Source organism: Podarcis pityusensis (assembly GCF_964106645.2).
Source record: "Podarcis pityusensis genome assembly, chromosome: 3".
NCBI lineage: Eukaryota > Metazoa > Chordata > Lepidosauria > Squamata > Lacertidae > Podarcis > Podarcis pityusensis.
The window spans coordinates 83349557-83373400 of record NC_138026.1 but is presented as its reverse complement, the minus strand read 5'-3'; the positions used below and the strand labels follow the sequence as shown (position 1 = coordinate 83373400).

Sequence of the window (23844 nt, the reverse complement as noted above, 5' to 3'; positions counted from 1 at the left end):
GTTAATGGCTTGCAAACAGGGGAGCCGATCTGTCCGTGAGTACTGGACTGAGTTCACCATGTTGATCCATAAATTGGGGTGGGATCTATCGGCGGAACCCATTCAAATGCTCTTTGAAGAAGGGCTTTCTTCGGCTGTGAAAGACGAACTTTCCCGGGCGCCCAGGGCGGAGTCTATGGACCAGCTGACCAAATCAGCGCTGACCATAGGAGCGCGCCAGGAGGCGAGAGCATTGGAGAGGCGGGAAGGGAAGGGGGAACGTTGGAAGGAGTTCCGCATTCCAGACATTCCAGAGCCAACTTTCCCGCCGGCAGAGCCGATGGAAATCGGAACAGCGCGCGCGCGCGCGCAGTTTCAAAGCCCAGTGAGGGGGGAAAGAAGGAGGGAAAAGGCGCCCGGAAATGCTATCTCTGCCAACAGCCAGGTCACTTTGCCAGAGTCTGCCCCCAGAGGAAGGAATGGCAAGGGATGGTAGGAGCTGTGGAGGGAAGAGAGGAAGAAATACCGAAGCAAGTAAAAGCCAACGCCTGGCTGCCACCGTCGGGGCACAGCAGCCAGGCCAAAGAGCAGTGAAAGTGCCCACGCCAGAACCTCCTAAACCCGCCCTAGTGATAGAAGTGGCGCTAGAGCTGCCAAACGGACACCCTCTAAAGATAAAGGCGCTGTTGGACTCAGGCAGCTCCTGCAATTTCATGAGCAAAGAGTTTGCAGCTGAACACCAGATACAGACGATCCCTTTAAGCAACCCCCTGCAGGTGACCACGATCGATGGCAGGGAGCTGTTGGGAGGAGAAGTCAGCTTGCAGACCGTCCCAATGATAATGAAGGTGGCAAGGCACACCGAACTGATAGCGTTTAATGTGGCCACCTTGGGAGGAGCTCCCATTATATTGGGGATGAGCTGGCTAGCGTTACATGATCCGCTGGTGGGCTGGCATCAGAGAGTGGTTTCTTTTGGTTCAGCACATTGCTTAGAACACTGCAAAGAGGGAAAGGGTTTGGCAGGGGCCCAAGCCACCCTAGCAGGGACTGAAGTAACGGAGAACGTGAAGGTACCACGACAATACGCAGATCTCCGCGACGTCTTCAGCGAAAGGGAAGCTGACCAACTACCCCCGCATAGACCCTTTGACTGTCAAATCAATTTACTCCCTGGGGCACAGCTCCCTGTAGGCAAGCTGTACGCCATGTCAGACAGAGAGATGCAGGAGCTAAGAGAGTTCATTGACAAGAACCTGAAGAGAGGGTTCATCAGAGAGTCCAGGGCGGTGGGGGGCAGCCCAGTGTTTTTTGTGGATAAAAAAACACACGAACAAGCCGAGGCTTGTGTGTGACTTCAGGGCCTTAAATGCAGTGTCAGAACCAGTGGCTTTCCCTATGCCCAGGATTGACGACATTTTGACAAGGGTCAGGAAGGGAAAGATTTTTACTAAACTGGACCTAAGGGGGGCGTACAACCTGATACGAATAAGGAAGGGGGATGAATGGAAAACCACCATGTTCACCCCTTTGGGGGCATTTGAATATTTAGTTATGCCCTTCGGCCTACAAGGAGGCTCCGCGTGCTTTCAATCGTTTATGAACCACGTCCTGGGGCCTTTGCTTTACAAGAATTGTGTGGCCTTCTTAGACGACGTGTTGGTGTATTCTGAGAATGAGGAGCAGCATGTGAGAGACGTCAGAGAAGTGTTGAGCAGGCTGCAAGCCAACCAGCTGTGGGTGAAGCTGGAGAAGTGTCAGTTTCATACCAAGGAGGTGGAATTCCTGGGGTATCGCCTGTCAGACAAGGGATTGGCCATGGATCCCGGCAAGGTCCAGGCGGTGCTGGAATGGAAAACACCCAAAACAAGGAAGGATGTGCAGAGGTTCCTAGGATTTGGGAACTTCTATTGTAAGTTCATCCGAAACTTTGCCCACCTGACGGCGCCCATTACGGACTGTCTCAGCAGTAAGAAGAAGTTCGTTTGGACTGAGGAGGCGGAGCGAGCATTTGAGGAACTAAAAAGGGCCTTCGCCTCGGAACAACAACTCCTGCATGTGGATTTACAAAAACCGATGAGAGTGGAAACTGACGCATCAGACAGAGCGATTGGGGCGGTGCTTCTGCAGCCAGGGAAGGAGGAGTCAGAGTGGAGACCGTGTGCCTTTTTTTCGCGAAAGCTGAACAAATCCGAGAGGAACTACACGGTGTATGACCGAGAACTACTAGCCATTCATGAGGCGTTCCGGAGATGGAGGCACCTGCTAATTGGCGCACAACATAAGGTGCAAGTGTGCACTGACCACAAGAACCTAGAGTATTGGAGGACGGCACGAGTGCTCAACCAACGGCAAGTGAGATGGGCCCAGGAGTTCTCCAAATTTAACTTTGAGATTTGTTACGTGCCAGGCCCAGAGAACATTAGGGCGGACGCTCTCTCACGCAAACCTGAATATTTGGAGGGGGAGGGAGCACCCGAAGAGAGACATGTCATTCCAGAGGACCGCTGGGTGTGTGGGGCGGCATTGGTGGGACAAAGAGAACTGGTAGAGGAAACAGAGAATGATGAATACGCCCAGAATAAGCTCAGAGGTCTTAGGGGTGAGGGAGAGGAACCAGGGGGTTTCGAGGAAAGAAATGGAGCTTTGTATTACAAAGGGGCACTGTATATCCCTGAAGGAGACTTAAGGGGGAGGGTACTCAAGCAGTTGCACGACAGCCCCACGGCGGGGCATTTTGGACAACACAAAACCATGTGGTTGGTCACCAGGGAATTTTGGTGGCCTAAGGTGAGGGAAGATGTACGGGAGTATGTAAGAGGGTGTGAGCAATGCCAGCGAGCCAAAGGGGAGAGGCGGGCACCGGCGGGGCTATTAGAACCCTTACCAACCCCAGAACGACCTTGGGAGGCAGTGTCGATAGATTTTATGACTGATCTGCCGAAGTCCAAGGGGAAAACAGCCATCATGGTGGTGGTAGACCTACTAACAAAGATGTGCCACTTTGTAGCCTGCTCGCATGCAGTCACGGCGGAAGAGACAGCGAAGTTATTTGTAGAACACATTTTTAGGTTGCACGGGGTGCCATTGAGGGTGGTCTCAGACCGAGGAAAACAATTTACTTCCAGGTTCTGGAGGAAGCTCATGAGCTTACTGCAGGTGGAGGTCAACTTTTCGACTGCCCGGCACCCTGAAACCAACGGGCAGGCGGAAAGAGCAAACGGTGTCCTCCAGCAATACCTGAGGTGTTATGTCAATGACAGAGAGAATGACTGGGTAGAAAAGTTGGCGCTGGCGGAATTTGCCTACAACAATGCCGAGAATGTGTCCACAGGGATGAGCCCCTTCTTGGCTAATTATGGGTGTCATCCCAGGGCTTTCCCAGGGGGAGAAGGGGAGAGATGGAGCGTCCCGGCAGCCGAGCATTTTGTAGAAGAAATGGAAGCAATCCATCGTCAGCTACAACTCAACTTAGAAAGGGCGAAGGAAGAATACAAGAGGCAGGCAGACAAGAACCGAAGGGAAGGTGAAACCATAAGGGTGGGAGATAGGGTGTGGCTGTCAACCCAAGGGTTGCCGTTCAAAGGAGGTTGTAAGAAATTAAGACCCAGGAGATTGGGTCCCTTTGAGGTCATTCAACAGGTCAACCCAGTGGCTTTCAGGCTCCGGTTACCCAACCACATGAAACTGCACCCAGTATTTCACAGGTCGTTACTGTCACCGTATGAGGGGGGACGAGAAGGGATGGCCACTCGGGGACCGGTCATAGAAGAAAGGGAATGCAGCAGCCATGTGGCAGAAATCCTCGACGCCAGGTGGAAGGGGGATCAGGTGGAGTATTTGGTAGCGTGGGAAGGAGAACCGGAGTCAGAAAACACTTGGGTAATGGCAGAAGATATCAATGACGAGGTATTGATAGAAACGTTCCATCAAAGGTTCCCAAGGAAACCTCAGCCTGTGGAGAGGTTCCGGAGGGAATACTTTGGGACCACCGATGAGGAGGAGGAGTTGGAAGGATTCTCGGACTCGGAAGGGGAAGGGGAGATGGACTCTGAGGAGGAGGAGTACTTCGAGACCAGGAACCGCAACAGGTGGAGAGAAGTGTTCGGGACATCGGAAGATGAAGGAAGTTCATTCCGGGGTTTTGCCTCCTCACCGCCCGTAGAGGAGGGGGCGAGAGGGGATGAAGGGGGCCCTGGAGGGGAGGTGGATGTCAGGGAACTGCCATCGGAAGGAAGGGAAGTGAAAGGGCTCACACAGGTTGGGAGAGACTCAGCAGCTGAAGAGGGAACCAGTAGGGGGAGAGGAGCTGAGCTGGGGGAAAGTGAGCTGGAGGGATGGCTCAGAGACACTTCCAGCGAAAACAGTGGGGAGGTTTCAGGACCTCCTGTAGGGACACCCACTCCTCGCCGGAAACTGTCACGCAGAGAGTCCAGAAGACGTGTTTCCGTTAAGGAGCTTTTATGTTGGAAGCGATTCCGAAAGCAACCACTGTCGGAATCTGCCAGCGACTGACGGAGCCATGTTTAAGGGGCTCCGTTACAGACAGAGGTTTGCAAACTTGACCAAACTCTGAGGGACTAGGATTTTACACACAAGCAGCTCATCGTCCCATCACACATGGGAGAGAGAGAGAAAACCTATCCTCTATAAACATATTTTACGACTTCAGCTCTTACAGCAACATTATATTTTCAAGGAAGTATAACTGCACAAATAAATAATTTTAGGAAGACAGAATGAGTAATGACTTGCCCTCTGTAATGGTGGTCAATTTTTATTAAGAAATACTCGATGAACAAAAAGAGCAACCTAAGCATTAAGCACCCAGTCCAGTGCTTGTGTAAATCAATGTAAGTAGTTTTCCAATGACCTTAACGGATTTCAAACTCCAACTCTTAGCTATTAGCCCCAAGTATTAAGAGCTTGTTTCATAAAGCACAGTAGTTACCAACACAGTCTGTTCCTTGTTCACTGGCCATGAACCCTGCCTGGCAAATGCATAGGAAGCTTCCTTCTGTATTTTCACAACGCCCAAGGGAGCAGAGATGGGGAGCCTGAGTACATTCATTAATATCTGTTAAAGAAATAAAAACGAAGATTGAAAAAGTAGTACTCTGTCATGACCATCACTTCACTTCGCCCAATATACACAAGACACTAAAATGAAAGACAGACTCTATTAGTACAGACAGATTTGTTTCCACGGAGGTGAACAATAAAGATTTGGTATAAAATTCTGATTCAAAAAGCAGACTTATTGGCTTAAAGTTTCAGAGTATTACTTTATACCAACTTTCAGAGTATTACTTTTCCTTGAAGGAAGGAACTATACTTAGTTGTAATAAGTGATCTTTCAGAGAGAACTTATGCATTTATGTATATGGGAGTCAAATACTATATGCCAGCAGATTCTGGAACCTCTCAGAACTAGGGCTAGTGAAGGGCGCTCCTTCTCTTTACACAGTTTTAAAATGGGGCAATATAAAGAAGCCTAGCAGACATTCAGTTCCTTGCAATACCTATCATAAAATTTCATGCACTCCTGTTAGAATTCCAAAGCACGGTCTACGAGGAGGAAAAATATAAAAACTCCTTGAAGCACCTCAGTTTTCTTAATTTACAAGTGCCATCCTTTGTGCATGCAGGATAATTTAGAACAGGTTGTGTGCCAAGATACATTTAGGTAGTGTACAGTTCAGGGATGGGGACCATGTGACTTCTGGGCTGCATCAACAGAAGTATAGTGTCCTGATCAAGGCAAGTAATAGTACCACTCTATGCTGCCTTGGTCAGACGACATCTGGAGTACTGTGTCCAGTTTGGGGTGCCACAATTTAATAAGGATATTGACAAGTGCAGAAGAAGAAGACTAAGGTGATCAAGGGTCTGGAAAACAAGCCTTATGAGGAACAGTTGAGGGATTTGGGTACGTTTAGCTTTGACAGTGAGAAGAGCCATCTTCAAATATCTCAAGGGCTGTCACATAGAAGAGGAAGCAAGCTTGTTTTCTCCTGCTCTAGAGGCTAGGACCCAAATCAATAGCTTCAAGTTACAAGAAAAGAGATTACTGTCAGAAAGAAGAACTTTCTGACAGTAAGATCTGTTCAACAGTGGAATGGTCTCTTCTCAGAAAGTGTGCACTTGTCGACTCTTCTTCCTTGGAGGCTTTTAAGCAGAGGTTGGATGGCACCTGTCACATATACTTTAGTTAAGATCCCTGCATCGCAGGGGGTTGCACTAAAAGGCCTTTGGGGTCCCTTCCAACTCTACAATTCTATGATTCTATGTTTCTGGACTCCCATCAGCTCCAGTCAGTGTGGCCAGTCGTCTGGGATGATGGCAGTTGTAGTCCAACAACCTCTGAAGGGCCCCGTTTCCTCATACCTGGTACAAAAGAGCTGCAAAGTTCTATGAGAACATGGGAGATCTTTTAAAAAATGTATTTTGACCAAGATTAAGGACCAAAAAAGGAAGAAGCCATTCTTATTTACCATAGTTGTTTCATACAAATTACAGGTTACATTTCTTCAGATCCTTCACTTAGCAAAGGCAAAGAAAATTTCTCATACCAGAACATTTTGTTTGTTGATCATTAAGCTTGTATCCATCATTGCAGAAACAGGTGTATCCCACAGGCAAATTAACACAATGTCCTGCTCCACAAATATCTGGGTTCACTGTGCACTCGTTGATTTCTAAATAGAAAGAAAAACATACCTGGAGCAGGTCATTTAAAACATTTGCATAAGTCCACTACTATTCTCAATTTAAAAAGGAAGAAAAACCATTCAGAGTGGCTGGGGCAATTGAGTCAGATGGGTGGGGTACAAATAATAAAATTATTATTCCAGCCTCTTGTTATCCAACCCAGTGGCTGTGGAGCAAGAAGCCAGTACAGAGTTTCTATGAAACAATACTTAAAATAAACAACCTGAAATACACCCTACAAAAGCTTGCCCTTCCGTTCCCTATATTTACATACTACCCTAATGCATCTGGAAATCAAGTGAAAGGAACTGGCCTGTAAACATGCAAGAAATGTTTGACAGAGACCCAGGATGGCCTCTTAACTTCCGAACTCAATGCTAGAGCCATATGAAACTGCAACTCAAGGATCTCCTCAGTGAATGGGTCAACATGTGCTGTGTACACTGTTTTCTTCTTTGGAATAGTAATGAGGAATTTGTAAGTGAACTGAAGCATGGTTTTAATCTTTATAGAAAAAAAGAAACCCCTGGTAGTTATGTCAAATGTTGATGCACGTATTGTAAGCATCTTCCACCTTCTCATCTCAGGGTTAAGACTGGAGCGTGCCAAACCTTCAGGGCTCAAGGGTTGACATTCTGGATGAGTTGCCCCATGTTAAAAAGCCACACACATTCTCCCCTGAGTTTTATCAACCTAAGCCTTTATATTAAAAGTTCCTAATGGTGCTGGTCCAGTTGCTTCCAGGGGCAAGCTTGACTTCATCCACAAGCTATTCTTTAGGCAATAGTTACTTCACAACTCCTGAAAGCTGAAGCAGAACTCATTCAGTTAAGGGGAGTCAGCCCTGACTCACCTTGGAAGAAAAGAACCAGTGACACCAGCGGGGACTTTGTCTACTAAAGCCTAAGAACATTTTGCTTGCACAACCAACCAATAGTTTAGATGCTAGGAAGTCAAACTTCCCTGCTGCAATGTGATTTGTGATTAAGAAGTGGAAGCACAAGAAGTGTCTCAATAAAACTCCATCTTTAAGTTGGCAGTTATTTCCATGCAGCCACTATGGTGGATTCTGGGACACCAAGCAACTTTATTCACATTGACTTTGTGGTTTAGAACTCCATCCTTATCAACCCTATAGCAAAAGCAGTAAAAAGGGACACTGAGATCTGTGGAGGTTGGGGATTGAACCCCCTTAATTTGCCTGATGCCAGGGCCGGTAATTAAGTCAAAAGGATATGCAATGTTTGCTAATAATGCACACACTGTAGAAACATTTTTAATATGCACCACAGCATTTAGGTAGATAACCAAGGGCATAGGAAGTTCCATCCTTTACATTTTCTGTACAATGTCTGCCTCCAAAAATTGCCTTCTGGAACCTATTCAATACTGAAAGTGGCTTCATATTAAAATGCACAGTCCTAGATGCTGAGAGAAGTTATGGCACTGAAATGAATACTGATTATACAATTTGCCCAGACAACTATCACAGAAGTAGTGGGATCTGTAATAATAATAATAATAATAATAATAATAATAATAAACTTTTACTACAGCCCTTTTACTGATACACAGAATAGCACCTGTCATTTATCTCATCTGTCCTAAAAAGGATTCTGTTAACTGGCCCAAAGGATCACCCAGCAAGCACATAGCTTAATGTGCTAGGATAACAATGTAATCTATTAATAGCATATGCATTTCTTTTAAAAAAAGAAAGCAACTGTTTATTAGGCAAACTTGACCTCAAATGGAATACTGATGGATGTTGCAAAGATTCAACAAATATAGAACATTCAGAGACATAGAGATAAACATTGAATTTAGAAATTGCAGGGTATGCTGGAATATATCAGTAAGTTTATAGCAAACTACACAGCTGGTAGTACTTAACTAAGAAAAACCCTTTGCAAAGATAAATTGAAGCCAGAGTATTAAAGAAAGTTCCAGAGCCTGGAGAATACAGAAATATCATCACTACTGTTGAAATTCTTTGATCCGCTGGAAAGGGTTGATCAAAATTTTCCTTACAGATGCTCTGGAGGAGAGACATTAATAAGATGCTATGCAACATGGCTGTACTGCATACCACTCCTTAGAAACAAGTGTGCGCACTAGGGGTAGAAAACTTAACATTTGTGACGTTTAAACACAGAACTATGACAGAATTCCTGAATAAATGTAGCAATCATAGAAAAAGAGGTGTGGTTCTCTTGTGGATCAGGAAATGGTTAAGTTTCAGGAAGCAGGCGGTAGGAATAAAGAGACAGTTCTCTAAGGAAGAAGGTAGAAAGTGCCAAGGACTGGCATTGGAAACTGTGCTTTTTAACTTGTTTATAAACAACTTAGACCTAGGAGTGAGCAGTAAGATGGCCAAGGTAATAATAAAATGATAGTAAGTTGTCCAGGGTTGTTGAAACAAAAGAAAAAGAATTCTGAAGAACTCCAAAAGGACCTCTTCAAACTTAGTGAAATGGCAGTAAAATGTCAAATGGAATTCAATGTAAACAAGTGTAAAATTATGCATACTGGGGGCGGGGGGAGAATCTTAATTTCACATACATGCTCATGGGGCCTGAACAGGTGGTGGAGGATCAGGAACAAGACATTTATCAATGAAGATAAATAAAACTGCCAATCTCTTGGAGGTGCATCCTGGAAACCTGCGCACCGCTAGGCTTTTCCTACCTAGCCTAGAAAGGTGGGACCCTGGCCCTACAAAAGCTGAGGGAGTATGTTTCTCAAACAATGACTTCCCCACACAACCCAGTTCTAGATCAGATTCTGGAAACGATCCCCAAATTATTATTTTCATTAGGCACCTTTAGAAATCAATGTGATTTTCTCAAGTTTTTATTATGGAATATGGGTAAATTCACAAGATTGCTCACCATGTCATGCCTGTGTCTTTTCATATGCTTTTAAGGGGGATACGCGTTAATGCACCGCTTATAGAAAAAGGCATTTTAAGAGCTTTGGGGAAGCATATTTGCATAAAGTATGCGTCCTGAAATGTAATATGCCTGTATGTGGAGCTGACCAGAAACTGTCCCCACATGCATGCAGAAAAAATGCAGTTGAACCATGGTATACAAACCTGCAAATACACTCCAGGTGGGTGGAATCCTTTAGACTCCTCTATTTTATATACACAATGTAAGTCAACTGTGAACTGCATGCCATCCATATGACCAGACTTGCCAAAAATAACATACAATTCCACCCTCTTAAACTGAACATTTTTGGCCCTGAATTTTCCTGTGTTCTGCTGCTCTATTCTTCCTGTTTGACGCTCTAATAGCCCTCAGTTATTTGGGAGTATGCACCCATTTCTACCTCCAGCCATTTTTTTGTGGGGAAAGTATGCATCATACCTGTAACTTGAGTCGGTGCTATTACTTGACTAGCACTTGAAGTAGACACATCTGGGCCAACTTCTACAGGCACAGGAGGAGAGGTTTTTTCAACTACTACTGTGCAAAAGAAAAGAGAAAATTATTTACATATGAGGAAGGCAAGTTTTAAAATACGTGCATGGCTTAATGAATTAATCATTAATGGAAAACTGTAGTAAGGGTCTCTTTATATGTTTCTAGGTGGTGCATGTTACAGACTCCCATTGTGTATCTTCTAAAATCCTGAATTTTGAAGAAACTGCACATCTTCCTTTAGTTGCTAGTGCCTTTTGCTCCCCACAAAACATGCCCAGAGTGCATGTGTTGTTATAAGGAGATGCGCAATACTGTTATATGCTTTAGTCTTACCAAGCAGCAAACACATGAACATCTGCTAAATTACTCAAAATAATTTCTTATTTTGAACACTGACTAACAGTCTGACCTATTTGTTACTCTGCTGCATGTGAAAGAAATCTGGAACAGTGTAAAACTAATAAAGCAAGTATAGTGACGAAACTTCACTGTATAAGCATCACTGAATGAGATGTTTGAAATACACAAGGGATTGTGGGACCACTTTCGGAAAATTTGTTCCCACTTCAATTCACTTTTTGGTGCCTAAGTTAAATGTCTACCACATTCAGAAAGATGAAAAGGACTTCCAAATCATTCTCCATTTCAATTAAATCTATTTCTCTTACACTTCAACATATGCCCCTCCATAAAATTTTTGCACATAAAAATTCATGGGCACAATTAACCAAGCACAGCTGCTGTACAACCTCCATTGAGTTCAGTAGACTCATTAGCAATCCAAAGATTCATGGGTTTCATGGGTTCATTGCTCACTGGCTAAGCAGAGAGTACTTTATCACACTGTGTTGCACACAGTGAACAGTTTTGCAGTCATTTCCCTTCTTAAGCCTGCTTCAGGCATAATGATAGAAGAGATAACAGTGCAGATGTAACCATTGTAAGGAGATCAGAAGCGTGGCATGGGATTGCATGCTCCTCCTCCCCTTTGCCAGAGCAAATTACCCCCTCCCTTCCTTGGCTATATACATAATATATCTCCTTTCAGTAGCATACTCTCATGCCAGCTAATAAAAAAATAAAATCAATGAAAGAGCACCAATACAACGTAACACAACAAAAACACACAGCCCAAAAAATAAAAAAAGTATTAAAGCACAGAAGCATCCCTGGAACTAGGTAGAATCAAGTTCAGCTAATGTTTAACAAGGTCTGGAAGAAGAGAAAGGTCTTTGCCTAGCATTGGAAAGGTTTAGGAAAAGCCACTAGTGAGCCTTCCCAGGGACTGCATTCCAAAAACAGCAGAAACACTCCTTCCATTGGTTGCAATCCACCTGAGTTCAGCAGATGGAAAGACCTAAGAAGATACTTTAATGATTATTTCAATTCCTATTTGAGGAAAGGATGCCCCTTTAGGTACCCATGTCCCGAGCAGGGGCGGATTTACAGCAAGACAGTGCAAGCAGTGTGGTCGCACCAGAGGCTGGCACCAAACTGAAATGCATCCAGATCTGGATTTGTATAGCAACCACCAACTCAAGCATATTGACCAGGAAGGGGAAATGGATGGGTCTCACCTTCTTTCTCTCTCATAAGAAAGCATGTTCTTGGACCCAGCTGATGAACCCTCACCAGCTATATGTTATAAGCCAAGGAAGTCAAGAAACAAGGAGACAGTTGGCCACACCCCATTAAGCACCTTTTACATAGCCTTGGGGTGTAACAACTAATATTCATCCAACAAAGCTGGACAACAAGGTTCCCTGTGCACATTCATTGCTTGAAGGCAGAATCAGTGGCATCCAAATTAAAGCAAGTAAGAGTGAACAGTGTTGAGGGAGGAACTGGCTGAGACCAAATCCAAAGTGGCCTCATCTGATCTGTATCTCCCAGACTAATGAGTGGATTGGAACATAGTCCAGAATTCTGACTCAAACAACTCTGATGTGGTGGTCCCACTTTATTCCTTTCTTTAAACTGGTAACCACCATTAGCAACAGTTTGAAAGTGGGCAGAGGCTTCCTTATGCAATGAAAACTGTCTTACAAATACCACCTGAAAGTCATGGGATATGATAATGTTCTGTTACTAGCATAAACACTGTACAGAAAAACATGTGGCTGTTCCATAGGTCTGTAGGAACAGCCATCTTTTTTGTAACTCAGTATCTATGAGAGTGATGTCATTCCACAACATTCCATTCCATCAAGGAGGCATTTATTGTTGCATTAACACTATGCATGGCAAAAATCATTTGTAGTCAAAATACATTTTGGTAGGTGGGATTGCTAAAGCCTGCCCCCTTTTTAATTCCCCCCCAAGAGTGTAAAGCTGAATGTACACAAGTTACATGTGTGTAAGTTGTGAGTTAGCTGTATTGCTTCTTTGCTGCCTTCACCATCACTGAGTAGGCTTGAAGATAGATTGTTGCCTGTATTTCTTAAGCTTCATACTATGTTTCCTGCCACTTTCCTCTAAGCCATTTCCATAACTAGTAAATGGAGCTGGTAAACCAAGGAGCAAAACAGGATCTGCTCAACAGGCAAGAGTGTGGGGGAACTATTGATGCTCTGTGAACTATTATAGTTTATGTAACCCCTACAGAGTGACTAGGGTTTGATGGGACACCGGTCATGAAAAGGGACTCGGGGGGGGGAGCTTTCAGAGTCATCGCCGTTCTAACATATCCACTGATCAGGCAGAGAAGAAAAGCCATTGCAAACCTAAACCTCATCAGGAAATAATCTGACCTGAACAAGGAGAAATCACAATATTTATGCCACATTGAAAACATAAAAACCAAACCTTTGCATTGATGCCGAGGTCCTACAGGTCCACTACGATTATTGTTTTCAGCTCCCACAGGAAGACAGTTGAGCAGAAGGATGCTAAGAACAGAATACCTAATCTGTCCTGATTTGTCCAACACAAATTTGAAATAATCCAGGGATTGTGGGAGTATGAAATGGAATCCTTAGGGACTACAGCAAAAGACAACAACCAACATGACCAAACCCTCAATCCTGTATTGGTGCTATGACTGAGAAAACAGAATGCAACAGCTGAGAGAGGCCAGCTGCTTCCAGGCTCATCCTTCCACGTCCAGTAACGTAAGCCAAATCAGCATCCACAATCAAGACATATATCATTGCCGTTTTACTGTTAACTGACCTGACATCAATACAGCAGCATTATCTGACCCAAAATACATATTGGGAGGGAAACTGAGGTCACTGTTGCTGGAAGAAGAACCAGAATGAGGACTAGGCTTTAAGATTCTGAATTTCCATCTCCCTGCCTGGCTTGTCCGATACCCACAGCCATGGGTGTCCACTTGAAATTCCTGCAGTAGTACAGCAGAATTATGGCAGCACTGGCCTTAAATATGGTTAACAAACCATTGTTAGCTGTAACCAGACTTTGCAAACTACCTTTTAACCAGCAAGTCAACCTGACAATTCTGTAAGTGAAGTGAAACTTGCAACCCTGTTTCTAAGCCTGGTTTAATAGCTAGCCATGGATATTATCAATGCAGACTAAAGTGCCAGGAAAATTGGAAGCTGCCTTATACTGCGTGAGGCCATGGCCCATCCAGCTCAGTATTTAGGTAGGGGTCTTTTCTATCTCTACATGGATATGCCAGGGATTGAACCTGGAATGTTCTGCATGCAAATCATTGAGCTATAGCTGCACCTTAAAAAAATGTTAACTGGGTAAGGGAAAGGAATTCACAAAGGAAGAATGGAATGCATGAGTCCATGACATGCTCCTGAGTGTTACATCTGCATTAGGTCTTATTTTCTTCAACAAAGAGTCTTGTCTAGTGGACTTTAAAAGGATTGTTCATGTAAAGATAATAAAATTTTGCTAGATTAAGCCCTTCTTTTTAAAATGCAGAACATTAAATTAGAAATAAAATTCTAAAAATGAAAGGAACATAGACACCATAAGGAATTATTCCATGCCATTTTTGCAAGGATTCTCATCCATTAAAGGAGGAGTCAAAAAGAGCTACCTGGAAATTGTGGATGCAGGTTAATAGTTGAAATCCCAGGAGAAAGCTGAGGTTGACCAGGTTTTTCTTGGTCATCAAGTGAAACTAATTCCTAAAAGAATGGTTAAAAATTAAATGGGTGATTATGTGGTTTTAATGTGAGTCTCCCCAATTTTGTAGTGAAATTTTGCTTTGAAAAAATGATGTTTCATAGCAACTGTGTGTGTTTATATATCGTTTAAAAATAAGAGCAAGCATTAACTCCTTGTAATTGGTTCATTTTCCATTCAGCAGCAGCTCTTATAGACAATGTATTTTTATCACAAATTATTAGGTAAAGATAAATCTTCTAAATATATTGATATACATATAGTACATGAAGCCAAACATGCATCTATTTGTAGACTTGTGATTAAAAATAACTTATCCTTGCATATGCACACCTGCTTTTAATATGCTTAGATACAGGAATGCCTCTTATAACTAGGAGCTCAAAACAGGCACACATATACAAATAAAATATCAAACACACACACATCTACACATTATTGGTGCAGTACAGAACAAAGTTTGGTGCATTTAGGACCTATTGCAAACAATGGTACCTCAGCATGCCCAACGCTCCCCATGGCTGAAATCCTCCATTTTGCTGGGTGGACTAATTCTCTTTTAGACTACCGGGGATTGTGTTTTACAGCTGTGTGCAGGGCTGACCCCTGTAATTGTAGAATTACAGATTAAGGGCTGCCAAGCCAATTCAAGGTTTGGGAACTATATCTGGTTCACAACTCAGTGAAAGCTGAAAGAGAATAACCACAGCTCACAAATCACAGGTAAAACTTATGCGTAAATGGGTTACAATGGATCTCTTATCCTTGATTTCTCCTCACGCAAAGGGGAAGAATGATCTATGGGGGGTAAGTCTGTGGGAAAGGGGTAGAACATGGTCATAGAATTGACCTGAGGGTCATCTAGTCCAACCTCCTGCAATGCAGGTATCAGTTATGTGTCAAGTGCCTTTTGGGGATATGTAATGAAGCACTGAGGTTCATATAATACATACAATACAGACAATATGTAGATGCATTCTTGGGCATAGTAAATTGGCACCATCTTTCACAGAGCCTAAGTCTTTGAGGCAGGGAAAGGTGCAATGTCTTTATGTTAGTGCTGGGATGAAACATACACCACAATTTTATAGTCATTCTCCGCATTGCAATCTGGGGAACTATTTTCTGAACTTTTCAAAGGTGCCATGTGAAGTTTTAAGAAAATTATTGAGAGGCAACCCCTGACACCACTGAATTATTTTACTCTACAAGTGGCTGGGGGCTTTGTTTTCTCCTAAAACACTGTGCTGTATTTGCTTACAATGGCAAGGATCTCATGCCAGCTTCTAACTTGGCAGGACTTCCTAGAACACCCTTGTGACGTTGCTTAATCATATGAGTGTTCCAGAAAAGTCTTGCTGATCTGGAAGCCGCCATGAGCTCTAAGCTGCTGCTAGTGAATGTGGTGTTTCTGCTTACATGTTTTAATGGGAAAACTGAAAACTGCTTAGAGGCCTTTGTTATGTATTAAACAGTATATAAATCTTGTTAAACAATAGTTTAAAAAACCAAGAACCTTAGGTCATCTCATACAGTAAAATAAAGTGGCACATTCCCTCCTTCACTTTCCTCAGGAATAGAAAGAAGTTCACTGAACTTTGTTCCTACTTAGCAATGGACAAAATTCTCATTTTTCCAGTCTTCTGTTCTCCACAATATCACATCAGTTTGTGATTTTTAAAAAAGCCTTCGCAAAGACTCAGCTATTTACTCCTAATATACACATTGTTTCTAAATCATACATTGGCTGCACTTGACCAAACTGTCTCTGGTAGACCTACTGTCTGGGAGATCAAGTTTTGCCCCATCTCAACTTTATCTGAGAATGCAACCAGTTTGATTGTCTTACAGATTTCCACAAGAACTGAGTCTGAACATGCAATGCACCTACATTGCCCATCTGGGTTCTGTTGCTTAGGGCAGGCTTTACCTAACAAATCTCAGCAGAAGACATGCACAAGGACTTCTGCTTGCTCAGTAAGACTTTCCCTCGTTTGCCCTTGAGCAGTCCCTGAAATTGGCTCTGGAAGGGCCAGGAAAGCCCCCAGAGCAGCACAGGTGAGGAGGAGAGGGGGAACTGTTCTGTCTGGCAAGATGAAATGCTTGAGTTGACAGAATGATTAAAGACTGTGATGTTCAATTCCTTCCACAGCATGATGCTAGGTGAGACAAGATTCTTCGGTTTTTAAGACTAAAGCAGAGAAAGTATATTGAAAATAAAGTACTTTAAAGAGAGAGAAATAATAGCTTTATTGTATGATTCTATTTACATAACATATATCATGATATATTGCTATACAGTGGGCTGAATCAAATTAAATATTAAAACAATAACTATTTTCTATCTCAACTATTATTAAACTGCTAGTGACCTAATGTTCTTTTTAAAACAATGCAGGAACTGGGACTAATCTGTTAATGATTGTTTTATGAATATATTATGTAATATTTTAAATGTTGCTGAGCATTTTTTAAACAAATGTGTAGCTCAAGGGCACATATTTCTGGTTGCTGCATCTGAAATTGCAAAACTGGGAAATGCGCAGAAAAAGATACCAAAATGTTCAGAGGCTGAGGTAACATTCCTATGAAGAAAAGCTAAAGTGCTTGGGTCTTTTTAGCTTATAAAGAAAACAACTAAGAAGGAGGAGGAAGAACTTAGGAAACTGTTTTATAATGAGTCAGGCCATTGCCTATCTCTGTACTGCCTTTACTGACTGGTAGCAGTTGTGCAGAATCTTCAGAAGGGAGCCAGCTGTACCAGGGGGTGGCAAAGATTAAGTCTGAGGCCTTTGGCATGCGAAACACATCCGCTTGTTGTAGAGCTATGGTTCTTTCCACAGCAATTTAAACGGTTTTTAAAAGGATACAATAAATACACGGTGGTCTATCAGTGACTATTAACCTTTACAGCTAAATGCTCATTCCATGTAGCAATGCAAAATGCCTGGGAATACAAGTGGGGTGGGATATAGGGAAGAGCTGTTGCCTTCATGCCTTGCTTGTGGTCTTGTAAAAATCATGCAGCTGTGCTCTATCGTAGGAGTTTTGAAACTGTGGTCCATGGACCACCAGTGGCCTGCGAGATTCATTCAGGTGGTCCACAGAATGTGTGCATTAGTCATACTGATTTTTAATTGTGTTTCAATTGCTTCTTTTATTTTTATATGCTTTTTATGCTATAACTGGATTTATATGGAATCCAAATATATATTAAAATATAATTAAAAAATCATAAAGCATTTAGCACAGTGCATTGCAATCGATACAACAAGCAGAAATATAATTTAAGTGGTATGTTAAGACCATTGACAATTTTCAACTGGTCCATGGGGGGGAAACACCTGGAAACCACTGCTCTGATAGAATACAACATTAGACTAGATGGACTCTTGCTCTGATCCAGCAGAGCTAGTCTTTATAATCTGCTATGGTCCAACCAAGGAAATACAAAACTGAATTGTTCCTACCTTCCACAACTGGTGTGTGAACTTTAATATGCCCTATAATGATGAGGATGAAGCAGCACAGATAGGTAAATATTCTGTGGAAAAAACCCTGCATAGTTCCCAAATATTATTTTATGTTAGATTTTGTGAACCTTAGCCATGCTGTCAGATTATTTACAACACTTTTATCACCTGCTGGCCAATGGAAGGAGATGGAACTGCTCAATTTTACATTTTGTAAAATTGGGTCAGTATAGCTTCCTAATATTATACTTTAACACTGCAGTTATATGGAAGATGTTGTTGTTGTTGTTTTAACAACTGAATTTAGTTGTACATATGCTGAAGAGCTGTGCTGAATGGGAACGGTGAACTGAGGCCACCAAAAAGTGATGACATGGTTGATTTTTTTTCATTGATACCAATAATTTTTGTTTATGGAAAAAGATTGAATATCAGAGTATACTCACCATATGGATATTAATCAGTGAGTTTCAGTTACTATAGCCTCAAAAAGTAACTATTTTCTTCCCACAATTTCCACAATTTCAGGTAAATCTCAAGCTCATTTTCTTTTTACAAAAGGCAAAATTGAGCACTGTTTATGTGTTACCTGATCTGGGGCTGCAGTTCCCACTAAAACCAGAAAGAAAGAAAAGAAAAGGAATTAACTACTGTAAAAAAGGAAAAGTGTACTAAAACAAGTCATTTTTCTACCTTCTAAACCTATTTGTGTGCTCCCTTCCCTATAGCATTAAACTGGGAAACTATAAGATGTAAGTTTCTACTTTACTACACTAAAAATGCTCAGATTTGTCTCAGAGCAAAAGTGTGGCCCATAAGTGGATTAAAACTCACTTTAAGACACATCATTTAAATGGGAATGAAGTAGCCTACCTGGTAAGAGTGTTGTGAAGATAAATAAGCATTTGGTGCATCAGAATGCCAAACATATGGGATTAATAACAAATTAGGTTTGAACCAACCAAACTCAGTAGAGTTATTTGGAAAAAGCAGGGAGGCTTATGCTGCTAAGAAACACAGCAATAACTGCAAAAAAATGTGGTACACTGAATGCAAGAACAATTGTTCCTGTAGAACTTGCTAAACTTTGAATTTTGCATATTCAAGAAATAAAGAAGAAAATGATGAAGAGGGAAGATAGGATAAGATCCACTGTAAAAGTAATAATAATACCATTCCTTAAGCTATATACCAAACCTTTTAACAAATAAAAATACAATGAAGATTACTGAATTCACTTAAACAATGTGACCTTGAATCTGCTGGCAACTTATTGTTTATTGAGTAGATGCAAATGTACAGGCTTGTTCAAAATAACACTATCTATTTAATAGAGAATTAGGCAGAAATCCAGCATAACTTTTTCAATTTTAAATCAATTTTGCTGACATCCTGGTAGATAAATATTTTAACATTTGAAATGAGCTTTGGAACAGCTCAAGGAGTGCCTGGCATTATTTTTTTCAAACAGAAACTCCTAGGCTGCAATCCTACGGTGGAAGGGAGTTAAATCTGAACTGCCTGATCCTGTGCTCTGCTAGGTTCGAACTAGCAGGACCCCAATGAGGGCAGAGGAATGTGCTGTGTGTTTTTTGTCCATTTTCAGGCTGCAAATTTCCCTCTCCTCTTGTAAGTGTTTTCCATCCCACTCCTGAACATGTTTACATTTCTTCCTAGTTTGGGGATGTATCAGGAATTCAGCCACTTCCCTCTCTAATTTTGTGATGGATTTATCACCTAGTTTAGGCCTAAAACAAGCCAAGTATTTATAGCCTTGGGCATATATAGCAGGATCTTTTGTTCTTTCAGGGGTTTTTTTGTAATAGAATCAGGAAAGCCCATTAGATGTCTGAAATGTTTCTAATGACCACTTGGTTCAGTGAAACATCCCTTTCTATTTGCTCTGCCTTTCACATTTGTAGGGCCAACACAGCTTCACATACTCAATTTTAATTTTCTGATCGATGTTTGGGACTGACTCATTTGGTTTGGGGATCTTGAAATCATTGGATGACTTTCTGGAGTTTAGGTACAAATGTAGTCCAGTGTATCTTGATTACTTTGGTTGTTTAGTCGTGCCCGACTCTTCGTGACCCCATGGACCAGAGCAGGCCAGGCACTCCTGTCTTCCACTGCCTCCCGCAATCTTGATTACTAGAAACACTTGAATATTACTTGTCTTCCCAGCAAAATGGGCAACTGGATTTATATCAGGGATGCACTATTATTTCCACACTTATTTATTGAATTTATAGCCTGTCCTTTCCCCTGAAGGAGTCCGTTTCACTAGCTAACAAGATGCAATCTGTTTTTTAGATGTGAAAAAGGGGTCATAAAATTTAGCTTGGAGCAGGGCCAACACTGGGCATGTCATGCTACACATGACCTATCTGGCTATGGGATGTTCTACTGTCCCTTCATACAACTGAATTGGCCTTGGGAGGATTTCTAATAGCAACCAAGAATGTGGACCAATCTAAGTTTCCACAATGAAAGCTGAATTTACTCTACAACTGCAACTAGACTGAATTTTTAAAATCAATCATATGTGTTTAATATGAATAATCAATTAAATCTGCATGTGAATAAAATAGCATTATAGTGGTACCTCAGGTTAAGTACTTAATTTGTTCCAGAGGACCGTTCTTAACCTGAAACTGTTCTTAACCTGAAGTACCACTTTAGCTAAAAGGGCCTCCCGCTGCCGCAGCACGATTTCTGTTCTCATCCTGAAGTTCTTAATGCGAGGTACTATTTCTGGGTTAACGGAGTCTGTAACCTGAAGCGGATGTAACCTGAAGCGGATGTAACCCGAGGTACCACTGTACTTAAGTAAGAAGCATTCAGAGGAAGCATTTGCTCCTATGTAAAAGAGAAGGGGATTGCCCGGTTTATGTCTGTCATCCTCATCACTGGTAAATCCAGGGCAGGCAGAAAGTATATCTGGATCTACATCTAGACTTCTGAATGATTTACAGAAAGCCAGCAAGAGTTTTGGATTCTTCATTGTTTAACAATAGCAACACCTTAAATGGTTTCCCACCCCTGCTTAAATTAGGTTGCAGAAATTAAGAAAGCTAAGGGGGGGGAAACCAGAAGTGGATTTCTATATGAAATAACTGTGCTCAAGTCTGGGATTGAAAATAAATTTTCTGGGTTGAGCAGTTGCTCACAGGCACCCTGGTTCCTTCATTCTAAGTATATATCCTGGCTCCAGCTGGAAGACATCAGGGCTCTAGTAAAAAACAAAAAAAGACCCCAAAGCCTGAAGTCTGCAAAGCCTTGTTTTAATTGTAACTGATTAATTGATTAATCATTGGAATAATAATTTACAAAGCTGATAAACATTATAAAACCTACTCTGCTCTCTCTCAGCCAAGAACCAAAACTTAACAGTATTTAGTACTTCCAAAGCTTCTAAACCATATATTTATTTATTTTTAACCTGACATGCACCCTCATCAACATCCCTCACCTTTTAACAAGTCTGGGAGAAGTAAAGAATCTAAAGAGGAGATAGTCGAAGTGGTCAGCATTGATTTGTGGCTAGCTGTGGTATACGTCCTCCCCTCAAGCATAACTGTAAATGGTTCTGGCTTGTAGATTACCCTTACAGACGGATATTCTTAACTTGCCTTTAAAAGTACATTGACAGAACGGACAAGGAGCATCTGCAATAGACCTTCGCGCAAGCTGCTCTCCAGCGGCCTATTCATACACCCCAAATCAATCTTTAGTCATAGGTTAACTTCAACTGGCAAATAGTGAATGAATAGACAAAGTGTTCATCTTATTGCTCTATCATGGGGATAGCCAATGCGGTGCACTGCAGAAGTATTGGACTGCAACTCCTATAATCCCTAACTATTGGCTATATTGGCAAGGGCTGACAGGAGTTGGAATCCAACATGTGGAAGGCACCACATTGGCCCTCCCTATTCTATCATACTACTAGGCTGATCTTCAGCTCAGCATGAACTATTCATTTCCTATACATTAGGCAGGAGCTAAACATCCCTTTGACTGCATGACGATTGCTTAGTAGTGAAGCTAGGTGAACCAGTTGACACGTGACCTAGCTTCCTCCTGTAAACACTATCTCACATTTAGGCTAAGCTTCTTCCTGTTTCTAAGCTTGCTCCTTACTCCAGTGATTGAAAAGGATAACCCTTTAAAAATAAAGTATCAAACAAGACATTCAATCATTATTTGCCCGGTATTTACATTTGAATATATGTTACTCTTTTTAAAATGTATCTTTACAGAAAATTTCTGATTGAAAAAATAAATGCAGCTAATTACGATTTAACGTGGGACCTGAACATAAGTAGTTCAAAAGAAAGCATTTATTTAAACTGTGAACCAGGTAAAATACAAAGTTATTCATTGTAGAGCCACATTATTTCAGAACTATGCAACCATAAATGAAGTTTCCCAAACTCCTTAGCTATGGAATTGTATCTGTTTGAGTAGCTTTGTTAAACTGTCAGTGTACTATTATCAAAAGGGCAAAAAGGATACTGTAGAAGCTTAACATGAAAATAACAATTCAAAGAATAGAACTCTCATCTCTGAAAGACAATTGAGCTTTAAAATGCACCACCCTATGTCAGAAAGATGTCTCAGCCATTCAAAATGAAACTTGCCATGTTCAGGAATGTTATTCGAATTCAAAACAATATATTATGGAATGATAAGCATGTTTAGAAGTTTTGTAGGAAGTTTTGATGCTCCACATTATGAAACTGACTGTAACTGTGTTTTCTATATTACACATTTTGAATAGCCACCTGCAGACCCTCCCCATTTATTGTTCTTTCCACACTCAAGCATATATTGGCTACTCCAGAGGAAAACAGTTTGGAATCACCATAATCATAACACTCCACACAGCCATCTATATATACCTGCCTATGTTCTGTTCACCAATAGCGTGTTGGCAATGCATTTACTTTTGCACATGCGGCAAGCCTTCTGCTTTTCTTTGCTGTTGCACTGATGTTAAGCATGTTAAAAACAGGACATTTTAAAGCAGCTGGTTTTAGAGGCATTTGCGAAAATCATGCAGACTGAGACATCAAAACTGTGAAACCAACATTTAGAAATGCTTTGTGTAAGAAATGAGATGGTAAGAGTTTTATTTGGTTTTTTGAAAATGAAAAGATTCCCAGTACTTAATAGTAATACAACATGATTCTGTTGCATTGTGGGCCATGAACATGGGGTCAAACTAATATTCACTCCCAAGAAATCATCTGAATGCAAGAAGAGATGCACAGAATCATGTGGTTTGCAGGGAGCTAGTCATCCGATGCAGTATCTTGGCCTGAGGGCAGGATTCTTTACAGGGCAAACAAATTCTACACTCTAAACTTGAAAACCAGTTGCTGTAAGAAATAACGCAATGACATACTTGTTGAGTTGCCCTCAAAAACACATTGTGTTTTATACAAGCACTTCAAATAGCATGTACACACGAAAAGAAAACACATGCACATATTTAGAAATACACTAAGCTACATCATGAGATCCTTGTCCACTCTCACCTTCTCGCACAGCCACCTCGGGCTCACTTTTCTGTGAGATGGTCAGTGCCTCCACCGGCTCTTCCTTTGCTGGGAGAGGTGGAGGAGAAGTACCTTTAGCAACATGATGAGTAATCTGGGTCTTGCCAATGACAGGTGGCTGAACTCTAACTGCAGGGTGATGATAAAGCTTGTTTCTGTGAGAGCCAGAAACCGTATAGCCCATTCCACCAGGGCAGATTTCCTTAAAAGCAGCTAGATTTGGGATGGGAAAACATTCCTTTTAACAGTCTAAAAGTGCAATACTTTTTGACACACTGGAAAATATAATGTAGAAAATCTCTAACATCAAGAACATTTCTAGAAATATTATCTATTCTATATTTAACCAAAATCACAGAATACATGAGAATATTTATTGCATAAATTACTTGAGGGGCTTAATTTGTTGCCCCTAGAAAAAGATTAACCCATTTCACTCAGATGTTTAAATATGTCATGATAGCAACAAAATCTAAATGACTTCTAAAGTTGCAATATGTAAATGAAACCATGGGCCTTTGGGGACTTAATGCTAAACCATGTCATGTTTGTAAAGACAGTATCATTTTCACTTTCAAC

At 41.7% G+C, this 23844-nt stretch overlaps 1 protein-coding gene across 12 annotated transcripts in view; it reads right to left on the bottom strand.

Annotated features, from left to right (window-relative positions):
* Positions 1-23844, bottom strand: part of LTBP1 (latent transforming growth factor beta binding protein 1) — a 189412-nt gene that overhangs the window by 54803 nt on the left and 110765 nt on the right. For 2 of the 12 annotated variants that reach the window (XM_080997605.1, XM_080997606.1), the window contains exons 12-17: positions 23245-23478; positions 18288-18310; positions 14137-14227; positions 10065-10163; positions 6552-6677; positions 4931-5056 (exon numbers count right to left, since the gene is read on the bottom strand). In XM_080997605.1, coding sequence (XP_080853731.1) covers positions 4931-5056; positions 6552-6677; positions 10065-10163; positions 14137-14227; positions 18288-18310; positions 23245-23478 — 699 coding nt within the window. The remainder of the gene's footprint in view (positions 1-4930; positions 5057-6551; positions 6678-10064; positions 10164-14136; positions 14228-18287; positions 18311-23244; positions 23479-23844) is intronic. The other 10 variants (XM_080997609.1, XM_080997607.1, XM_080997612.1 and 7 more) reach the window with 9 other exon arrangements.